This window comes from Thamnophis elegans, chromosome 11 (genome assembly GCF_009769535.1).
Source record: "Thamnophis elegans isolate rThaEle1 chromosome 11, rThaEle1.pri, whole genome shotgun sequence".
Classification (NCBI taxonomy): domain Eukaryota; kingdom Metazoa; phylum Chordata; class Lepidosauria; order Squamata; family Colubridae; genus Thamnophis; species Thamnophis elegans.
In genome coordinates this window covers 58035181-58054246 of record NC_045551.1, presented here as the reverse complement: position 1 = coordinate 58054246, position 19066 = coordinate 58035181, and the positions used below count along the sequence as shown (strand labels likewise).

Sequence of the window (19066 nt, the reverse complement as noted above, 5' to 3'; positions counted from 1 at the left end):
GCATTGTTTACGTGCTTCCGAACTGCTAAGTTGGCAGAAGCTGGTACAAGTAACAGAAGCTCATTCCGTTATGCGGCACTAGGGATTTGAACCACCAAACTGCCGACCTTTCTCATCGACAAGCTCAGTGTCTTAGCCACTTTGTCCCGCCGCGTCCCAAAATTAAAATAGCATTCTATAAAACCGGATTTCGTTGCAATGCTGTAGTTCTGCAATACATCATGTTCGGAGCAGTGAAGATAGCAATGATAAATTCCTATGAAACAGATTGGTATCTCATCACATGAACTTTTCAGAAGTGAAATTGGTTGGGCTGGTGTGAAGTTAACTATGTTTTGGTCTTTAGTTGTTTCAGAATACTTCCTTCCTTGGTGGAGAAAAAAAAAAGCCACAGAATTCTTTAGTATGATTTAGCAATGGGATACCATCAAACCAACGCACAATATCACAGCATGCTAAAAATAACATTCTACTAAAACTGTGAAGGTAATGATGATTATACCCAGAATCATAACAAAGCTTTTCGTCTTCTTTTGAAAAAAGAATTATAAATGCATTGATCAGGAAAAAAGGAAATTAGTGTACAAAGAGGTTGGAGCTACAATAAATAAACCTAACAAATAGTTGCTGAACTTCATAAATAAATCCTAAATCATATTTATTAGGTAGCCTATCTAATATTAAGTTATCTCTTAGGAATCACTAATCACCCAACTGAATAAATATAACTTTTCTATGTTAGAAAAAAAATAGTTTTTCAACAGTTGCAATTTTATTTGTAATGAATACTACTAACTGTAAGTTTAATGAAAAGGTGGAGAAACATCTCCCCTTATTTTTAAACATTATTACTACTTAGCATTAGTATTAGGATTTTTTTCCCCTTCATTGTTTTATAAATTGGCTAATTGCTGCTAAGAGTATTACATCAACCCCGAGCCAAAAGAACTTGAACACTGTCTCTTAACTCCTTAATAAACCTAAATTCACAGTGCTTTTTCCCCCTAAAATCTGATTTTTTCAGATTAATGACTGAACAGCCTTGTCCAGGAAAATAAAAAAAAAGTATGAATCTGTGTGTTCAGCAGGACAATTGTATGCTTAACATAAAATATACTCCCTGAAGTTTTCAGTGTATTGCTTTATAATGATTCAGTGGTGGCGGTTTTAATCTCTGACCCTAACAGTTCTGATAAAAAGACCCTTTTCCAAATGTAGATTGGGAGCAACTTGTTTTGAGTTATTCTCCTATTCAAAGTTCTTTAGCCCAAGGAGGGACACAATTATATCACATCTAATTATTTTGTCTCAGAATGTATTGAATTTTTTGGAAGTTTGAATTGGGCACCAGATGTATTTTGAATCATGAAACCTGCACCCAAAAAATTAAACTTTAATTCTTTTTTTTAAAAAAAAAAATGGAAGCAGCTTCTTGAAGGAGAAAGGTGGCACATTTTGTTTCGAGACAACTGAAAAAAAAAAAAGAATAAATCTCACAAAACAGAAACCCAGCAACCAAATAGAGATTTTCCGAGTGAGCCTGCTCTCTGGCTTCTTCACCCTCCAATTTAGAATCTGCTCACAGTACTGCGGCTTAACCAAAAAGGATTAACTCTCATATCCAACTGAGAACACAGATAATTCTCAGTAATTGGTAAAAAATGAAGATGAATGGGGCTGAGCGATAAGGCGCAATTAGCTCATCAGCCGTTACAGCTGTGCACTCAATCCAGATCCATCTCTGGAGTCCCGGCCCCTTTTAAAAGAACCAAGGCAAGAGATACACAGGACACCTCCCCCCCAACACACACACACCCGCACTCACCAAAAAAAACCCCAAACCCATGCCTCTCTTTGCCCCACATCCTCCCCTCTCCGTCTCCTCCCCTCTCGGAAAGATGACACCTGTCATAGCATTCAGCATAAATTGCTCCCTCTCTTAGGACCCAAGTCTACCATTCGTCTTCTTTCTAAACTTCAGAAGGTGGGAGGTGGGGGGGGGGGAAGCCCCGACCAAATGACTACTGTAGACAATCTTAAATTCCCTGTCAATCGTTTCATTACGGCAGCATCATCTGTTTGAAAATATAAGCAATTCCCTCATCTAATTATAGAGAGGATTTGAGGTTCATTAACATTGCCAAGAAAAGATTCAGATGTGCAATCACAGAGCTGATTCCTGGCTGGCCAGCATGTGTTCTCTCTGTTTTCTCAAGGACTTGCAACTTTTTTTTATTTTCTCCCCCCCCCCTTTTTTTTTTCCCCTTTCCTGGAGCCGTAAAATTAATTCTTCCTTTTAAAAACAAGCCCGCAAAATGAGAACAAAAAATATGAAATGATTGCACTCAATTCTCTTTCTGGAGGTGGTTAACTTGAGCAATTTTTTTTTCCTAGTGCTTCTGTTCTTCTAAAAAACAAGAAAAATATGTCTTTTTTTAAAAAAAAATGTGTGTTTATCTCAGGCAACAGATCTGGACTTATCATAAACAGCTCTTACTTTTGGGAATACTGTACATTTGTGCAGATAAAAGGAAGTCTAGTGTGTCAAAAGCACCTCTGTTTCTCAACACAACTTGTGGTTGTTATGCATTATTCTAAGTCAATATTACGTTTCCTAACCCTGTTTGGAAAAGGAGAACACTCCAGCTTCTGTGATTGCTTCATTTCCTTCAAGAAATAATAGCAAGAGTTTTTGAAAAAAAAAAAAAAGTATAATTGCAGTGCAAACAATGACATTTCTTTTTGGAACATCTGTTTTGAGATCATATTATAAATGAACTCATTTCCGACCTTCAAGTAATTTACTATTGTTGATCATTGTTTACAAGACATATGTAGTTCACCCCATTAGGTAATGGCAAAAATTCTTCTCAGATCCTTGGAGAATGGCTTAGAATATTTTCACAGTATTTTTCTGACATTAATGGCTAGAACAGGAACATAGATAAGACCCATGCCACAGCAATTGGCTAAATCTCTTTTTTCCCCAAGTAAGACATTTCCTTGTTTCTTTTTCGATCATTCCCCCCACCCAAAGTAAGCTATATTTTTGATACTACATAAAATACCTTGTTTAAGTAAAGGCCTTTGGAAGGAGAAATTATAATATCTACTAGGAACGAAAAGTTCAAAGATATAGTCTTGCAGATTGAATATCAGGGATGGTTAAGACCAGGGATGGGTTCCTGCCAGTTCTAACCTCTTCTATAGAAGAGGCTCCACAAATCGACAGTGCTGTTTAGAACCGGTGCCAGCTCCCTCCCCCCGCCCGTCAGCACATCATCAAGATGAAGAGTGAGAGGAGGAATTCTGGGAGTTGAAGTCCACAAGTTTTAAAGCTGTCAAGTTTGAACACCCCTGGGTTTGTTTTTTTCTAAAGGGGGATGCAAGGGTCTTGTAACTTGACAGCTTTAAGACTTGCGTGCTTCTATGCCAGAGTTCCTGAGCCAAAATGACTGGAGGAGGAATTCTGGGAGTTGAAGTCCACAAGTCTTAAAGCTGTCAAGTTTGAACACCCCTGGGTTTGTTTTTTTCTAAAGGGGGATGCAAGGGTCTTGTAACTTGACAGCTTTAAGACTTGCGTGCTTCTATGCCAGAGTTCCTGAGCCAAAATGACTGGAGGAGGAATTCTGGGAGTTGAAGTCCACAAGTCTTAAAGCTGTCAAGTTTGAACACCCCTGGGTTTGTTTTTTTCTAAAGGGGGATGCAAGGGTCTTGTAACTTGACAGCTTTAAGACTTGCGTGCTTCTATGCCAGAGTTCCTGAGCCAAAATGACTGGAGGAGGAATTCTGGGAGTTGAAGTCCACAAGTTTTAAAGCTGTCAAGTTTGAACACCCCTGGGTTTGTTTTTTTCTAAAGGGGGATGCAAGGGTCTTGTAACTTGACAGCTTTAAGACTTGCGTGCTTCTATGCCAGAGTTCCTGAGCCAAAATGACTGGAGGAGGAATTCTGGGAGTTGAAGTCCACAAGTCTTAAAGCTGTCAAGTTTAACACCCCTGGGGGTTTTCTTTCTAAAGGGTTAGGGGTGCACGGGTCTTGTAACTTGACAGCTTTAAGACTTGCGTGCTTCAAATGCCAGAGTTTCTGAGCCAACATTTTGGTTGCTAAGCAAGAGCATTGTTAAGTGAGTTTCACTACATTTTACAAGTTGGCCACTCCCACCTGGTCACATGGCCAGCAAGCCACTCCCACAAAGCAGGCCATGCCTACAGAAGAGGTTCTAAAAATATTGAAACCCACCACTGGTTAAGACAGTGAGAGATCCTCAAAGGTGAAGCAAATAAGCTTATGCACAAGAAGTTGCCAATCACAGCTCCAGTATGAGGTCTTGTGAATTTTAGTATCCATGGAGTGTTGGTGAGTTAGCTTAAGATTTGGGACAGTACAATAAAGATGAGTTTATCTCAAATAATGATAGTCTATTAACCCCACCACGTAGATCAGATCAGGAATTAAGATTTTTTTTTTTTGCTTTGTTAGTTGCTTTGCTAGTGGATCTTGTCTATCTCCACCAAGGTCATCTCCCTCTCTAGACAGTCCAGAGGTGGTATTCAGCCAGTTTTGACTGGTTCTGGAGCAACCGGTAGGGAAAATTTTGAGTAGTTTGGAGAACCAGCAAATACCACCTCTGGTTGGCTCCACCCCCATCTAGTCACTGCCATTGAGTCCCAGCTGATTGGCTGGGTCTTCTTTTGTTGCCCTGCACAGAAGAACTGAGCTGGAAAGCAGGTTAGTGGGGTGGGGAAGGAATGGGGATTTTGTAGTAACCTTCTCCCAGGAGTGGGGAGAGAATGGGCATTTTGCAATATCCTTCCCCTGCCACACCCACCAAACCATGCCTACCAAGCCACACTACACCCACAGAACCGGTAGTAAAAACTTTTGAATCCTACCACTGATACAGACCAGTACAAGAAGCAAGAGCCGAGGTGGCGCAGTGGTTAAATGCAGCACTGCAGGCTACTTCAGCTGACTGCAGTTCTGCAGTTCGGCTGTTCAAATCTCACCGGCTCAGGGTTGACTCAGCCTTCCATTCTTTCGAGGTGGGTAAAATGAGGACCCGGATTGTTGTTGGGGGCAATATGCTGAATCTGTAAACCGCTTAGAGAGGGCTGAAAGCCCTATGAAGCGGTATATAAGTCTAACTGCTATTGCTATTGCCATTGGTAATCTGAATTGGTACTCTGTCAAAGGTGACCTGTGGCTAGAGAAATCAAGACAGATGAATAAAGGTTCATGTTGGTACTAAAAAAAATGGAAAATGTACCAAAGGTGCTTTTTCAAAAGGCAATTGGACTTTGTTTTTCCTTGAAGATGTCTCGCTTCTCATCCAAGAAGCTTCTTCATTCAGTTCATTTCTTGGCTAGGAAGCGAAACATCATCAAGGTAAAATAAAATCTAATTGCCTTTTGGAAAAGCATCTTTGGGACAACCATGATCTGGATGACTGAGAATTTCCATAGACAAATAGAGAGTGTGTTACAACATTCCATACCAGAAAGCAGATATATCTGGAGAATGCTCCCTCTCTCCCCCGTGACCCGTCAAAACCGCGGAGGACAAAATCGCGCTCGACGAAAGCGCGCATTTGACGTCATCACAGCGCGACGAAAAAAATTAAAAATTGAAATAAAATTAAAATTAAAGCAAGCCGATTCACATAAACGTAAGGGTTAGGTTTAGGGTTAGGTTTAGGGTTAGGTTAAGGGTTAGGGTTAGGTTTAGAGCGTTAGGGTTACGTTTAGCGTTAGGTTAAGGGTTAGCGTTAGGTTTAGCGTTAGGTTAAGGGTTACGTTTAGGGTTAGATTTAGGGTTAGGTTAAGGGTTAGGTTTAGGGTTAGGTTTAGGGTTAGGTTTAGGGTTAGGTTTGGGGGGGTTAGGGTAAGGTTTTCGCTTTATTTTTACATTTTTCGATCACAGCACGATGTTTTCGTCGCGCTGTGATGACGTCAAATGCACGCTTTCGTCGAGCGCGATTTTGTCCTCCGCGGTTTTGTGGTGGAACACTCTCCCCACCCTCTCTCTTCCCCTCTCTCATGATTTTCCTGTAGTTGTAGCTCAAAGTTCTACCAGAACCATAGTATCCTTCAAGAGTGGTGAAAGGAGCAGGTCATCTAGTCTTAGTTGACAACCAGTTAAATTTGAGCCATTAGTGTACAGCAGCAGCAAAAAAGATCAATTCTATACCATTCTGTAAAGATTTAATAAGACTCTACCTCGAGTACTGAATCCAGTTTTGGTCACTACACTATAAAAAAGATGTTCATTCTAGGAAGAGTGCAGAGAAGAGCAACCAGGATGAATAAGGGACTGGAGACTAAAACATATGAAGAACAGATACAAGAACTGGGCATGGCTAGTCCAGTGAAGAGAAGGACCAGGAGAAACATGATAGCAGTGTTCCAATACTTGAGAGGCTACTACAGAGAGGAGGGGGTCAAGCTATTTTCCAAGGCACCTGAAGGCCAGACAAGGAATAATGGATGGAAACCGATCAAGGAGAGATTCCACCTAGAAATAAGGAGGAACTTCCTGACAGTGAGAACAATCAACCAATGGAACAGAAGTTCCCTTCAGAAGTTGTGGGAACTTCATCACTGGAGGCTTTCAAGAAGAGACTGGACTGCCGTTTGTCAGAAATGGTGTAGGGTCTCCTGCTTGGGTGGGGGGGGGTTGGGCTAGATGACCTACAAGGTCCCTTCCAACTGTGTTAATCTGTTAAAATCTACATCGTCCCTCTGAACAAAAGTGTGGAGCTTCCAAGGTCCCATGGTCTTCTGGACAATGGAGGGCAAGGAAGGAGGGGTTAATGCCTGAAGCACAGATGGCGGGCGACTTGCTGTGAGCAGTTTGAAGAGAGGTAGGAATCCATCTGCACGCTTACTTGGTGGCGCTGATGACAGACGAGAAAGACTATATCTCTGTCACCAGTACAAAGACAGGCAGCAGAATGTTGGAAATAGGGCATTCTCCACAGGGAAGCGATCAACGATCAGTCTGAATCTAGTTCACAAAACCCTTTTGTGTCTCAGACAGTCCCCCAGGGCATGCCATGGAAATTTAGTAACAAATCACTGACCATCAGCAGTGTCATTTTATGCTGGTTCCAGCAGGAAAGGAAAGGAAAAAGGAAAATGAAAAAATAAGCTCTTTTAGATCTTTGGCATTGCCCAATGCTACAATTTCATCCATCTGCTTTGCCCTCTTTGGATGACATCGTCTTTGGTTGCAGGAATTGTTATTGCTTCAAGGGGTACAGAATACATGGAGCTGAGATTCACTACTAGCTGATCATGTTACACCTGAGAGTATTCTGCTTTGTTTACCTTGAGGGAAGTGAACAGGTTAACTAGAGTTCATTTGGGAATGACGAGAGGTTAGGGATGTTTAGGATTTAAACCACCGATGTTCCCTTCCAGAAAGCGTGGTATTCCCTGAAGAAGATTTTGGAAAGTAATTCAGCCTTCAGCCTTCCCTCGGTGGCATGGCTGTTGCAAAAGATGGCATGGCTTGTAGTTAAGGTAGTCTGGGAGAAAAGGGATTATTTGAATCCAACCCAGTCTAGATTCTGGACTTAGTTAGTGTCAGGGGTGGAATCCTACCAGTTTAACAACCGGTTTGCTGAGCTCGTGCATGTGCCTGATGCATGTTACATGCACAAGCGTAGTTTAGAGACGACTAACCTTCCAGATTACTGGTTGGTAAGGAAAACAGCTGAGGCATAGCAATCCACTCTGCTGCGCGACTCAGCCAGGGGTGGGCTCCAAAAATTTCAGCAACGGGTTTTCGGCCTGGTTGCTGAGTGGGCAGGGCCATGGTGGGTGTGGCCTAGTCAGCCTCCTGCAACACGGGGAGGGCGGGGGCTTTTTCACCTTCCCCAGGCTCCAAGGGCTTTGCCTCTGGGAGGGCAAAAACTACATCCCCTGGGTTCCAGAGGTCTTTCGGGAGGCCCATTATTCCCCCTCCGTGAGCCTCCACGTGGACCCTGCAATTTCCTCACATCCAAAATGGGCCACGTAGAGACTCTGGGGAGGGGTGGGAGGAGCCAGACAGGGTGGGATTGTTAGCTATGGGTTCTCCCGAACCTAAGGAAACCCACCCTGGACTCAGCTGAGAAGATAAAGTTGATAAAGTACAGGGGCGGGCGGGCAGGCCCACTTGCTAGTGGGAGTAAACCGGTTCGCTTCCATCTGATCTTTGGAGCTACCGGTTTACCTGAATCAGTCCGAACCGGTAGAATCCCACCAGTGGTGGGATTCAGCCGGTTCGCACCTATTCGGGAGAATCGGTTCTTAACTTTCTAAGCAGTTTGGAGAACCAGTTGTTGGAAGAAATCTCCTTTTGTTTTTTTCTCTACTTTACAGGGCTAATCCTGTAAGGAAGGCAGGAAGGAAACATTCTGGTGTTGTTTCTAGCCAAATCTTTATTGCCCTGCTTACAGAAACTGCCTCCCCGGTTAACCCTGATACATTGTAACAATTAAGGTGAGGCGCCCATTGACGTGAGTGATGTTGAGTTGGCCACACCTAACTCACAGTCACATGACTACCGAGCCCCAGCTGGTCACTGGGCAGAGAACCGGTTGCTAAATTATTTGAATCCCATCACTGAATCCCACCCTTGGTTAGCATGGTCCATGAGTAAAAACAGGATTTAAAGGAAAAGACATTCCCCATATCATGTGTTCTACAGCATCACTTAATGGCCATATATATCAAACTGACAATTGTACTTTTCTGGAAAGATGAGATTTAAGGAGGAGAGCAGTAGATAGAAATATCTTTCTTGCAGGAGAAGGGGCTCCAAATAATTTTGTTGGAATCTACTGAAACCATTCAAATCCACATGTGACTCCCAGGTCTCAGGTCATCTGTTTTAAACACACCTTTCCTATTAAATCTGAATAAGTTCCTATATAATATTTAAACTTCACTTTTGTGTAGAATTCAGGGCTTCCTTGGAGATGGCTTAAAAGATAGGCCTCTAAATTAGTTAATGGGAGATCAGGACTCAATAAGTATTCAATAGAATGCGTCCTCTGATATCTCCATGTCAAACTGAAAGCACTCTTGCTATCTCGATCTGTGGGATCTTGTTCCTTGTGAATATCAGCTTCTGAACTCCTGCTCATGTATTTGCTGGTAAGATCAATTAGGTCAGGATGTTTTCAATGGGTCGTTCTAAATTATGGAGCTTGCTGGTCTTACAAAATTTATTTTCAGTATAGTCTACCCCAACCATGGCTTCTCTTGCCACATAGAACTTTGGGAGATGGTCAGAGGTGGTATTTAGCCGGTTTGAACCAGTTCAACCGAACCGGAAGTGGAAATCACAGGTGGGCCCATCCACACACACATACACCCAGCTCTATGCCATCCTATTTAGGCACATTTTCAAGCCGCATGCATCATGCATACGTGCAAGCCGTGTGCACGATGAAAGTACATATGCAGAAGCTCAAGCACAGGCGCGGATGGGGGCGCGTGCATGCTCACATTTGCAAACCGGTAGGGAAAGTAAGCGAATACCATCCCTGGAGGTGGTGATGGAGTTCAATCCTTCTTTCTGATGCTTTAATCATGCTAACACCATGTTTTATTCTGGACAACACTTTCCGATTAGCCCCAAAATCTGCCTATCGTGTTATTTTATTCTAGAACTCTTAATTGGATATTCACTTTTTGTGTGTGGCTTTTATTTGCTCTGGTCCCTGTTCCATGACTGTAATAAACTGAATGACACGTGAGCATTTCCAAAGCTGCCTGGGCTAGGTTTGACTTTAAACCACTGAGCCAAAATAATTTATCTCTACTCGGGTGCTGTGGGAGAAGTTGCCACTGAGAAGAATCCCAGACATTATTCCTTCTTATCTGCAGGGCTGCTGGTATCAGCCAAGCTGTCACAGGGCCGTGCCTGATATAAACAAGAGATTGCAGAGACATCTGAGTAATCAATATGAAGAAGGCTACAGTATGGAAGCTACTCTGCTGCATATCATCCGTCTCTGCATCTATTTCTATGACCAAATGAAGCATTAATTCAAATCATAAATCTATGGTGATTTAAAACTGGGAATGAGCACCTGCCTGCTTTAATGATTTATTTTGTACATTTCAGTAAGCAGGAGATTTGTCCATATGAAATGACAGGTCACCTTCAGATGCCAGGACCAGACTGTTTATCACCATATAGACGAGCATCTCATCTTAGCAAATAAATATTAAACTAAAAAGAATCCGATGAATTGTGGAAAGGAGAGAGCAAGTATTATAGTCATATATTTCACCGTGCCTGCTTCAGAGCTTCCATACGTTAGAGAAACGGATATGAAAGATTGGTTATTATTGGCAATTACCCCATTTAGACCAAGGTTTCTATTATTTTTTAGAGTACCTTTATTAAGAGATAACAAATTCAATACATTGCTATAGAGAGCTAGAATACCGCAGTAGTTAAAATGCTCCCCAAGGGACGGGGGTTTAAATCCACCTTCAGCTACACCGAAGGTCATCAGTGACCTTCTCACTGCTCTGCTAACCTCAGAAGTTCGTTGAAAGTGCTGAAAATCACACAGCACGGAGCAGGTGAATGGGCAGAGAAGCCCAAGAGAGGAGAAGCTGACAATTAGGAATCTTGAATGATTAATTTGAAACAGCCCAAAATATCTGTAGATGTCTCTATCTCCCCTTCCTAAATATGTCACTATTCAGACTTCCTGGCTCCCAGAAGTATCTTTTTTCTTTGAACCAAATTTCATCCAACGTTCATCAAACTTTAGAGGAATTTTATCTCTAATAGGTTTCATGTTCCTTAAAGGGCTTGCAGAATCACAGTGAAGGAAGAACAGGGGAAGAACACAACATGGGCTGTACTCTGCTAACAGAAGTTTGTTTCCATTCCTGATTCAACAATAGCGAACAATAGTTTCTTCTTTAATTTCAGAACGCCAATAGAAGTTTTCTGTTGAGACCTTTAGGGGGGAAAAAAATCCTTCCCTCCAGGATGTGTGCTCTCTCCACTTCTCTTCTCTCTATACACCAATGACAGCATCTCAAAAGATCCATCTGTTAAATTACTGAGGTTTGCAGATGATACAACAGGACAGATCTGGCTGTCCTGGTCTACCTAATTGCTCCGAGGAAACATGCCAGCAGTTTGGGAAGTGGCATCAAGCTGGCCATGCCAGGCTGCCCTCCTGAGGTCAACCACAGCCCTGATGTGGCCCTCAATGAAATGGAGTTTGACACTTGTGGTCTAATAGAAACTACGATATAGTTAGTAGGTAGGGTGAATGGATTTTGAGAAGTTCAAAGCATGAAGACCCAAAGGTCCTTTTCCAAGAGGCAACTGGACTTTTTTTGTATCAGAAAGTCCAGATGCCTCTTGAAAAAGCATCTTTGGGACAATCATGACCTGGATGACTGAGAATCTCCATAGACGTAAAGCATGAAGACATGAAACATGGAGTCTCCTTCAAGTTGTGATTATTACACTGTTTTCTTGCTCAAGGTATGAAAGAGATTTGTTGCTGATTTTTCTTAAGGTGCTTTTTACAACCTCCCACTCGGATCTACAGGGTTGGGATGTCTTGATAAGTCTCTCATCCAAATACAAACCAGAACCAACCCTGCTTTACCTCCTGAAGGTCTGTCAGGATCAACTACCATATTTTTTGGAGTATAAGACACACCGGGGTATAAGACGCACCAAGATTTTGAAGAGGTAAATTATCATTTTTTGAACTCTGCAGATCTCCCAAAAATGGTCCATGTTTTATCAAAAAAGGGCATGCATAGCCTTTAGGAGGCTTATAGTGTGCTCCTGGGGGCTGGGGGGGGGGGAAATGAGAAAAATCGAGCAAAAACTCTGTTTTTCGCTCATTTCTGCCCTCCCCAGCCCCCAACAACACTCTGGAAGCCTCCTAAAATCTGTGCACGGCCATTTTTGTGAAGGGTGCGGGGTTTCAGGAGGCCAAAAATGCTGCATTCAATGTATAAGACGCACCCAGATTTTCACTCTCTTTTTTGAGGGAAAAAGGTGCATCTTATACTTTGAAAAATACGGTAAGTGGTGCCTTCTGGTGAATTGAAAAGCTAAAATGCAAGTTTCCTCTCCTGAACAAGAATACTTAATAAAAAGCCTTTCTAAGAACATTTCCAAGCCATGATGGAGGTTTTATACCTGTCCCTGAAGTAAATTTCAGTGAATTCAACTTAATTTTGAGTAGATGTATCCCAGCACCAAAAAGATATCAATCTATGCTCATTCAGTTTTATCCTTTTAAGTATCTCAGTAGGATCTCTGTCCAACAACTTAATTAAGGCTGGAATTTGACCAGGAGTAAAAAGCAGAGCTTTGCCTTCCTTCCAAATAGTCACTGGAACCAGGCATGATGGTAAAACTTTGGGCAAGGCAGTAACATCCCACGGGATCCTATTTAATAAGGCTAAAATCTGACAATACCTTTCTGGCACCTTGTGTGATGTCTGGCATCTTTCATGTTGGCAATCTTGCTCAAAAAGAGACCTTGTGAGATTTCAGATATTTTTCATTTGTGGCAGTTTTGTACCAAGATTAGAAGGTCACACCTGGCTTAGAATACTTTTATAAGAGGGTCAGTTCCATGAAACTCAACGTAAGGTGTCCTACTAGGCTGCAAACATTTTGACAAAAACTGGTCTATATTTCTTCTAGAATCCTCCAGGGAAAGATTGAAGGCAAACAAGGTCCAGGCAGAAGAAGAACATCATGGCTTCAAAATCTAAGGGACTGATTTGGACAAAACTCAGCAGCACTTTTTCATGCGACTGTTGATAAAAATAGGATCACCAACATGATTGCCAACATCCAATGATGGATATGGCACAAGAAGGAGAAGAAGTGAAGCTAATGGTTCTCCTTTTCATACCTACAAGAAAGCTTACAACACAGATGGAAGGTATTTCATGTCAGCTCCCACATTACAGAATAACAGAGATGGAAGGGCCTTGGAGGTCTTCTAGTCCAAGGCCCTTCCATCTCTGTTGGGACCTAGTCCCTTGGACAAATAGAAGACTATAACATTTTCTACAAATGGTTGTCCAATCTCTTCTTAAAAACCTCCAGTGATGGAGCACCCAAAATTTCTGGAGGCAAGTTGTTCCACTGAATAATTGTTCTAGCTGTAAGGAGATTTCTTCTTAGTTCTAGGTTAGTTCTATTTTTGATTACTTCCCATCCATTGTTTCTTCTTCTATCTTCAGGTGCTTTGGAGAATAGGTTGACCCCCTCTTCTTTGTGGCAGCCCCTCAAATATTGAACACTGCTATCATGTCACTCCTAGTCCTTCTTTTGAATAGACTAGACATACCCAGTTCCTCATTCTTCACGTTTTTAGCCTCCAGACCCCTAACCATCTTTGTTGCTCTTCTCTGCATATGGGGCACAGCACCCCTTTTCAATCCTAGACATATAGAGCGATACCCCCATTCATCATATGCATATTTCCCCAGCATTTCTCCATATACCATGAAATATAAAATACTTATTGATAAAGAAAACTACTGTACTTAATATTATGATTTTGGTATCTTGACTAGAATCCAAATACTTTCTAACAATCCACCACAACACAGTATGTGTTTTAAGCAACCGTTTTTATTCTGCAGGTTAGAAAAAAACAGTAGATGCTCTGCTTTTCATTTCTCCATTGATTAAAGAAAGTTGAACTAAACATCTTAAGTTTCCTTCCTTGCCTTTCCCCTCATGTTTAAGTAATTGTTTTGGGGACTGTTGTTCGTTCACCCATCCCTGAGGCTAGGTATGTTATGGCAATTTTGTTCAGTCGACCTGTAGCATTTTCTATGGCTGAAATATTAACAGCAAAGAGGGAAAAAATTGCTTGAAATCTGCTGACATGGGCATATGCGCTCCTTTTGTTCCTGGGTAGGAGTTAAATAATAAATATGTACAGGGAGATCCAGAACAAAAAAGTTGTCAAGCTGTCACCCTTAAGAATAACCTCAAAAATTTGCAGAATAGAAAAAGTATATATTAGATTGTCATGTCTGGTTTACGTCGATGCAACCTCTGCCTTGAACAGCAGTTAACAGGATTCAAATTCAGCTTTCAGTTCACTCACTAATTTACCTCAGAGAGCAGAAAGCAGCCATTAGAAAGAAATAAAGCCAGTGGCCATTAAAGGTATATTTAACAAAAGGAAATTGACTGCATGGAGAAGCCACATCTTGCGAATTTAGGAGACTGAAAGGGTTGTCAAAAGTTCCAAATATGAAACAAGGAGAGGGAAAAACCACAACGTAATTTTAGGCACCCATAATGATCAAAATAGCCACTAATTCAATTTTGTTCAGTCAACCTGGAGCATTTAGAATAGGCAGGACTTGTTCAGCTGACCTGGGATTTAAACAGGCAGGATTTTGTCTTCTACAAACAGAATCTGAATTCTATATTTTAACCGGTCCAGTCTAACTCAATTTGTTAACAGGAATGATGAATCCCACATTTTTTTAAAACAAAAATGTTACCCTGGAAATAAGTAAGCTGTTGATTATTTCCACAGGATGGATAGATGTTCTGACAGCTTTATTGAACAGTGCATTTTCAGATAGTATATTTAGAGTGTGTAAATGTGGAAAAAAATATACTTGAAAAAAATAAGTTTTTCTAAAAAAAAAAGGCTGAAAAGAAAACAAAAAAAGAAGAAATTAAGCTGTAATTTATCCTGCCTTTTTAAAAGCAAGGATCTTTGTAACAATTCTCTTTGTGATCAGAAGCTTCTGCTTTCAAATGTTTTATGAGTTGATCAAAGTATTAAATAAAGACGTACAAAGAAAAGAAGGGAGGAAAAGGGGGAAGAGAGAAAGTGTAAGGTAAAGGAGGAAAAGAAAAGCATTGACTTCCAACTCCTTTTAGTGCAGTAGAAGAAGGTAATAGCATAAAACCTCAACTTTTTGCTTTTTACAATGAACCTGTCTAATCGACAAAACCCAAAATTAGTTTCATTTTTTTTCCATCTCAAGAACAAAGTCCATAAGCGGTTTCCAGGTAGAAACAAAATTAATTGTGTCTTTTAGATCAAAAACTTACCCACAGCAGAATTTAGGTCCCCGTTTTCAGACTCTGCTGAGTGCTGGTTATTATTGGGATGATAATTTGACATTGCTTCTAATTTAATTTTTTTCACCTTCATTGCTTCCGCGATGGCCGCATTGGTGGCCGCAGCCGCAGCAGCAGCCGCAGCTGTCAGACCTACAACGAAAGGGGAATAACAACCGTGAAATCACAACTTCTATCTGCTCTCCCTTTGACATCACCCTCTTTCCAGGAAATCGTGATCAAGTTCTCAAGGAACAAAGACGTTGGCAGAAAAGGACGGAGGGAAAAAAAAACATCCTCTGGAAGTGACAGCAAACTCCTCAAGGTTTTCATGATCAAGTAAGGTGCGTAAAATGGCCTCCTTGTGTTTTTAGTCAATCCTGCTTAGCCCTACTTAGAACCTACCAGTTGAAATCATAGACACGGTCATTTTTAGACAGGATAAAGTAAATTAGTTATCTCTAATTTCACTGATTTCAAGAGATGTTCTCAAGAATTAAATCTAGATTTGACCCCTTGTGTTTTTACCTGACAAATGGTAGACACCATTTGTTCTGAGCTCTACATTCGAAAGAAGGTATATCTCCTAAACCTGGTGTCAAATTGAAAACCCGTGGGCCAGATGAAGCCTGTTAAGTAAGCTCCCCGTTGTGAGAGCAAGTGCGTTCAGAGAAGCGTTGTGAGAGTTGTGTTGGAGAACACACAAACCAGCATACAGAGACACTGCAGTTTAAATAGGCTTTTACTTTTGTGGAAATAGAGGTATCAGAGTTCATCAAACAGTCCAAGTCATACACTGATAAGACAGTCAGTCATCAATGTCTTTCAGTTAAGGGATAATCCAAATAACATAGTCCAGTATCATATAATCAGTTCAGTACTCAAAGTCTGCTAGCAGTTGCAAAAACGTACAATAGCTCATGGCACTTTCTAACAGTCAGTTTCCAAAACACTCAGATCAGATCAGCCCAGCATCTAATGAACAGAGAGCTAACAGTCATTCTGGCTCCCTCTTATGGCCGATTGAGGAAAACAGCAACCAATCACATTTTACAGTATGACTTAAAGAAACAGTTACAACATTGTAACATGATTTACCAACCCAACCGTTAGATTATATTCATAACAAAGCCCACGGGGTGCTTAGAAATGGCCCGTGGGACCACCCTGGAAACATTGAAGGACCGGCCTGCGGTGCCACTGACAGTGAAACCGGAGCCTGGGAGGGCGATGTTGCAGAGTACTGGCAAAACAAGCTACTAGCAAAAGTGGCACCTAAATTGAGCTGGCCATGCCCAGCTTGGCCACAGCCACCTGGCTCCCAGAGGTCAAACACAACCCTGATGTGGCCCTCACTGAAATCGAGTTTGATGCTCCTGTCCTAGATTGTACCAGGAAATGAAAGGAAAGGATTCGTTTGTTTGTTGTAAACTATGTCACATATAAGATACGTGTTTACACTCTTCCTGTTCTTTTCCCTTCTTTCTTATTCCAACCTTAAGGTCTGTGATATGCCATCTGAAAGCAGATTTCCCCTTTCTCCCAGTTCCTGGAAATCAGGAACACTGAAATACATTAGAATTAACCTGCAAGGCAAACTTTAACATAATTAAAAAAAAATAAGCAGAACCTTCAGAACCTCCCATCCCCCCCAAAAGAAATTTAGAAAAACTGAACATTCTGAGAAATGAGGGATTGAATCCCGCATTACTTGTAGATCAGAGGTGGGTTCCTACCAGTTCGCACCTATTTGGTAGAACCGGTTCGTCAAATCTACCGAACCGGTTAGAAGAGGTTCCACCAGTGGACCCGGGAAGCAGGCCACACCTACAGAAGAGATTCCAAAAAAAAAAAATGAAACCCACCACTGCCACACACATACACACACACACAAACATACAGAGAGAGAGAGAAAGACAGACAGACAGACAGACAGACAGACTGATACACAGAGAGAAACAGAAAGAAAGGAAGAAAGAAAGAAAGAAAAAAGAAAAAAGAAAGAAAAAGAGTGAGAGAGAGATGAAAGAAAAAAAGGAAAAAGGGACAGAGAGACAAAAGGAAGAAGAGAGAGAGAGAGAGAGAGAGAGAGAGAGAGAGAGAGAGAACGAGAACACATGGCCGGCAAGCCACTCCCACCAGGTCACATGGCTGGCAAGCCACTCCCACAAAGGAGGCCACACCCACAGAGTAGGTTCCAAAAAATTTTGAACCCCCACCACTGTTGTAGATGTAGTGACCTGGATCAAGAGTAGTGTCCAAGCTTACTGATGCCCACAAGACCAGAGGTGGGTTCCTACCGATTCAGACCTGTTCGGCTGAATAGGTAGTAAATCGGCTGTTCACATAACTGTACCAGTTCTATCCTGGGTGCTGCCATCTTTATTTTCTGTTCTGCACATGCGCAGAACAATCTTCATTGTAAAAAATCTACTCCCCCCCCCTTTTTTTTTAATGTTATGTGTATGCCAGTCCCAGAGAGGTCTCAAAGATGGGCCATTTTTCACAAAAAACGAAGTGTTTTTGCCTTCTCCCAACTTCCAGAAGTGCACTGCAGGCTTCAGCAGGGCTGGGAGAAAGGGAAAAATGCCTCTGTTTTTTAACCTTTTTTGCAAAAACAGGGCCATTTTTTTTTTCTTTCCCCCAGCCCTGCTGAAGCCTGTAATGCCGGCAATGCCAGTTGGCGACTACCTGGGGGAGGTCTTTCTCTGTAGCTGCTCCGGCCCTGTGGAATGATCTCCCCGCAGAGATCCGGACCCTTCCCACTCTCTCGGCCTTCCGTAAGGCCACTAAAACCTGGCTGTTCCGGCAGGCCTGGCGGTTGTTGACCCCAAAATATGGTCCAGCCCCACTTGGAATGGAGTGCATGGTGTGTTTTTAAATCTATCTTTTCTTTCCTTCTATTCCTTTTGATTTGTATTGATAGCCGCCTGGAGTCCCACAGGATTGGGCGGCATACAAATGCTATTAAACTTTGAAACTTTATTAAACATTGAAATGTTCCTGGGGGGTGGGGAGGACATTTTTTTTTTCTTACTGGATAGTTTGCTGGCACTCCCTTAGCTCCGGTGAGGCTAGCAGGCATCCCCTCCCCCATCAAAACTTTTTGCCACCATTTCGGTGGGCACGGCTTGGTGAGGGGGGGGGGTCATGTGACTGAGTGTGCATGAGTGATGTCAAGTTGGCCACGCCCACTCAGTCACATGTCCCCCCCATCTAGCCACACCCACCAAACTGGTAGTAAAAAAAAATTGAAACCCACCTCTGGAACAAGCCTTTACCTGGAAGGTTCTAAAATGTAGCTCAGGCCTGAGATGAAAATTCATATTTCAGAAATTGAGCATTGAGAGGGTTTGTTCTAAGCAGTGTCTTATGAATTGTGACCAGGTAGAATGAATTATTAGGCCAACCCAGAATTCTATCCATCTTTGAGATCTGATGTGTCAACATGAAGACTGAACTTTAGAAAGAAAAAAAAAAAGATTCTGTTCTGAGGTATGAGAACTGCAATGTCCAGACTGTCCAGCTCACAGTCAACCTACCTCTGAAAATAGATCAAGACAATAGAGCCTATGATGATGTCATAACGGAAAACAGTAATTTGCAAAATTTAGAAACCAGAGATACTGTATAGCACTAGTGTAGAATAGCCTATCAAGAAGTACATGAGATGAAATATTTATGCAATCTTTTCAGGAAAGAAAGGGGAAAGACAACCTTATCTATTTTCTCCATTTTTATGACCCTTTATTCAGGGTAAAGTTAGGGCAACTAATTTAAGCTGAGTATTTACTACTCAGTTGCCCTTCCTGATGCCTATGTGGAGTTCACAGCAGATATTTTCTCTTTGCACCCAAATAGAGAAACATCTGCCACTACCTAGGATTGAACTCTCAACCTTCCGAGTGGGAGGCCAGGGTCTTCACCACTAAACCACCATGCTGCTCATTTCCCCCTATGTCTAAATCT

General features: G+C 41.8%; 1 protein-coding gene across 1 annotated transcript in view; it reads right to left on the bottom strand.

Moving 5' to 3' along the window:
• The window catches only part of LOC116514648 (dachshund homolog 1-like), a 430376-nt gene that overhangs the window by 212193 nt on the left and 199117 nt on the right, over window positions 1-19066 (bottom strand). The window contains 1 exon segment of the mRNA XM_032226263.1: window positions 15089-15250. Coding sequence (XP_032082154.1) covers window positions 15089-15250 — 162 coding nt within the window.